The following is a 2,079-nucleotide window of genomic DNA, read 5'->3' as shown; positions in this document are numbered from 1 at the left end:
GACGTCCGCCGCCCGCTCCCCGCCGACGTCCCCCGCCGCCGCCTCCGCCGCCTCTGCGACCGCCCGCGCGGCGCCGCCGCCGCGGCTTGTCCCCTCCCCGCCGCCCGCGCCCGAGGCGGCGCGCGCCGCCCACCTCCAGGCCGCGAGGGCGGCCATTACGAGGTATCTCAGCAGGTCTGGCAGCAGCATGAACGCGAGGTCCAGGAAGTAGCAGGTGACCAGCGTCCGGGCCAGCGCGGCGCTGGCGGGCGCGTGCAGCAGCAGCAGGCCGGCCAGCAGGATGGCGGCTTCGACGGAGTGAGACAGCACCTCGCCCCACTGCGCAGGGGCGGACGGCAAGGGGGCGCGCGGGGGCGTCGGGGCGTCGGTGCGGGTACAGAGAGCATGCGCGGGCAGGGTCGTAAGGGGCTGCGGCTTGAAGCCCTCCGCCCGCCGACGGCGCCGGCTGCGTTGCGGGCCGCCTTTCAAGGCGTCCGCCGCCCGCAGCCCGCGCCTCCTCGCCGTCCTTGCAGCCCTCACCGCCCTGCCCTGGTCCCCGGGCCCCTTGTACACACCAACCCCTCCCCCCCGGATCCCTTGTTTGTGAGCCGCGCACCTGCAGCAGGGCTGGTGCCAGGGGCCTCACCCCCAGGAGGTACCCCACAAACATGACCTGGACGACCAGCAGGCACACCAGCTGGGGGGGTGTATGATTGTTTGGGGGTCGGGGGAGTGGTTTCAGGGGAGTGCGGCGGTGGGGAAGGCGCGTGCAGAGCAGCTAAGGCAAGCGAGGAGGCCGCGGCGTGGTGCTGCCGGGCGGGCGGGGACGAGCGCGGGGAAGGGGCCCTCGGCTTTGCACGAGCGCGCGTGCAGGCGGTTGAGGCGGGTGCGGCCGGTCAACGCGGTCAACGCGGTCAACGCGGTCAACGCGGTCAACGCGGCCTCACCTGCGTCTCCGACGAGTCGCGGTAGTGGAAGCCTCCAAACAGCGCCGCCATCGCCAGCCGGTGCACCGCGCTCACCGCGTAGTAGCCAGCCGCGCCCGGCGTGCAGCGCGCGACCGCGCGCGCCGCGGCCGACAGGGCGCCCGCGGGGGTCTCGGCGGCGGCGCGCTTGGGGCCGCGGGGCCGGGGGTGGGTGAGCTTCAGGAGATCTTCCACCTCGTCCCCGACGACGTCGTCCAATAAGAAGCCAAAGCGGGCGAGGAAAAGGACCCTCTGCCGCACGTCCCGCGCGGCGCCGGGCGAGCAAGACGCCGCCGCAGCGGCGGCCGCGGGCGGCCCGTGGGCGCCGCCGCGCGCGGCGCGGGCGCCGGGCCGGAGGTCTTCGATCGCCGCGGCGACCGCGGCCTCGAAGTGCGAGAGCTCTGGCTGGTCGCCGGCGCCGCCGAGGCCGGCGGCAGCGCCGCGCGGGGACAGGCCGCCGCGGGCGGCGCCCTCTGGTGGGCTCATCAGTCGCAGGGAGACGTCGCTCCGCGTGACCGTCCGCTCAAGCGCGCCGCCGCCGGCGCCGGCGCTGCTGCGGGCCCCCGCGCCGGAGGTCGACGAGGGTCCGCCCGCGCCGCTGGGGGCGCCGTGCCACCAGCCGTTGCCGCCGTTGGAGCTGCCGAACTGAGGCTCCGCCGCCTCTCCCACGGGGCCCCTCCCTACCCGACGGGGGTCGGCGGCGCCGGTGAGTCGGGGCGGCAGTGATACGTGGTCGGGCGCGCCGTGCCGCAGGGCGTCGGTGACGCTAGGTGACGTCATCGACGTGTCTCAAGCAGAACAGCAACGACCCACACGTCCCGGCATGTCCAGTCGAAACAGCCCAAAAACCACCCAAGCGGCCCCCGCCCCCCTCAACCACTTCATAAGCCAAAGGGCCCTCAATCTCAGGCCGCCCCGCTGCGGGTTGCCCACCGTCCCCGCCAGCAATCTGATGCAGGCCCCAGCCCATAGGGGCCTCCTCTACGTTGCCCCCGTAGTCCTCCATCGACGCGCGCGCCGCGGCCCCGGGGAGGCTCTCCCGCTCTTTGCGCATGGACCCACCGTGGCCGCTCGAGCTGCTGCGCGCGCTGCCCCCCGCGCTGCGGCCGCCACCGCCGCCGGCGCCGGCGCCGCC

General features: G+C 75.5%; 1 protein-coding gene across 1 annotated transcript; it reads right to left on the bottom strand.

The window, feature by feature from the left end:
• Positions 1-926: 926 nt before the first annotated feature.
• On the bottom strand, positions 927-1,624 carry MNEG_16650 (hypothetical protein; the record flags this gene model as incomplete). The annotated part of the gene is made up of 1 exon (XM_014034880.1): positions 927-1,624. A coding segment is annotated over one exon (698 nt), but the record flags the coding sequence as incomplete, so codon positions are not given.
• Between the last annotated feature and the right edge of the window lie 455 nt (positions 1,625-2,079).

Source organism: Monoraphidium neglectum, assembly GCF_000611645.1.
Source record: "Monoraphidium neglectum strain SAG 48.87 unplaced genomic scaffold scaffold06630, whole genome shotgun sequence".
Taxonomy (NCBI): domain Eukaryota; kingdom Viridiplantae; phylum Chlorophyta; class Chlorophyceae; order Sphaeropleales; family Selenastraceae; genus Monoraphidium; species Monoraphidium neglectum.
This window is presented reverse-complemented; position numbering and strand designations above follow the sequence as displayed.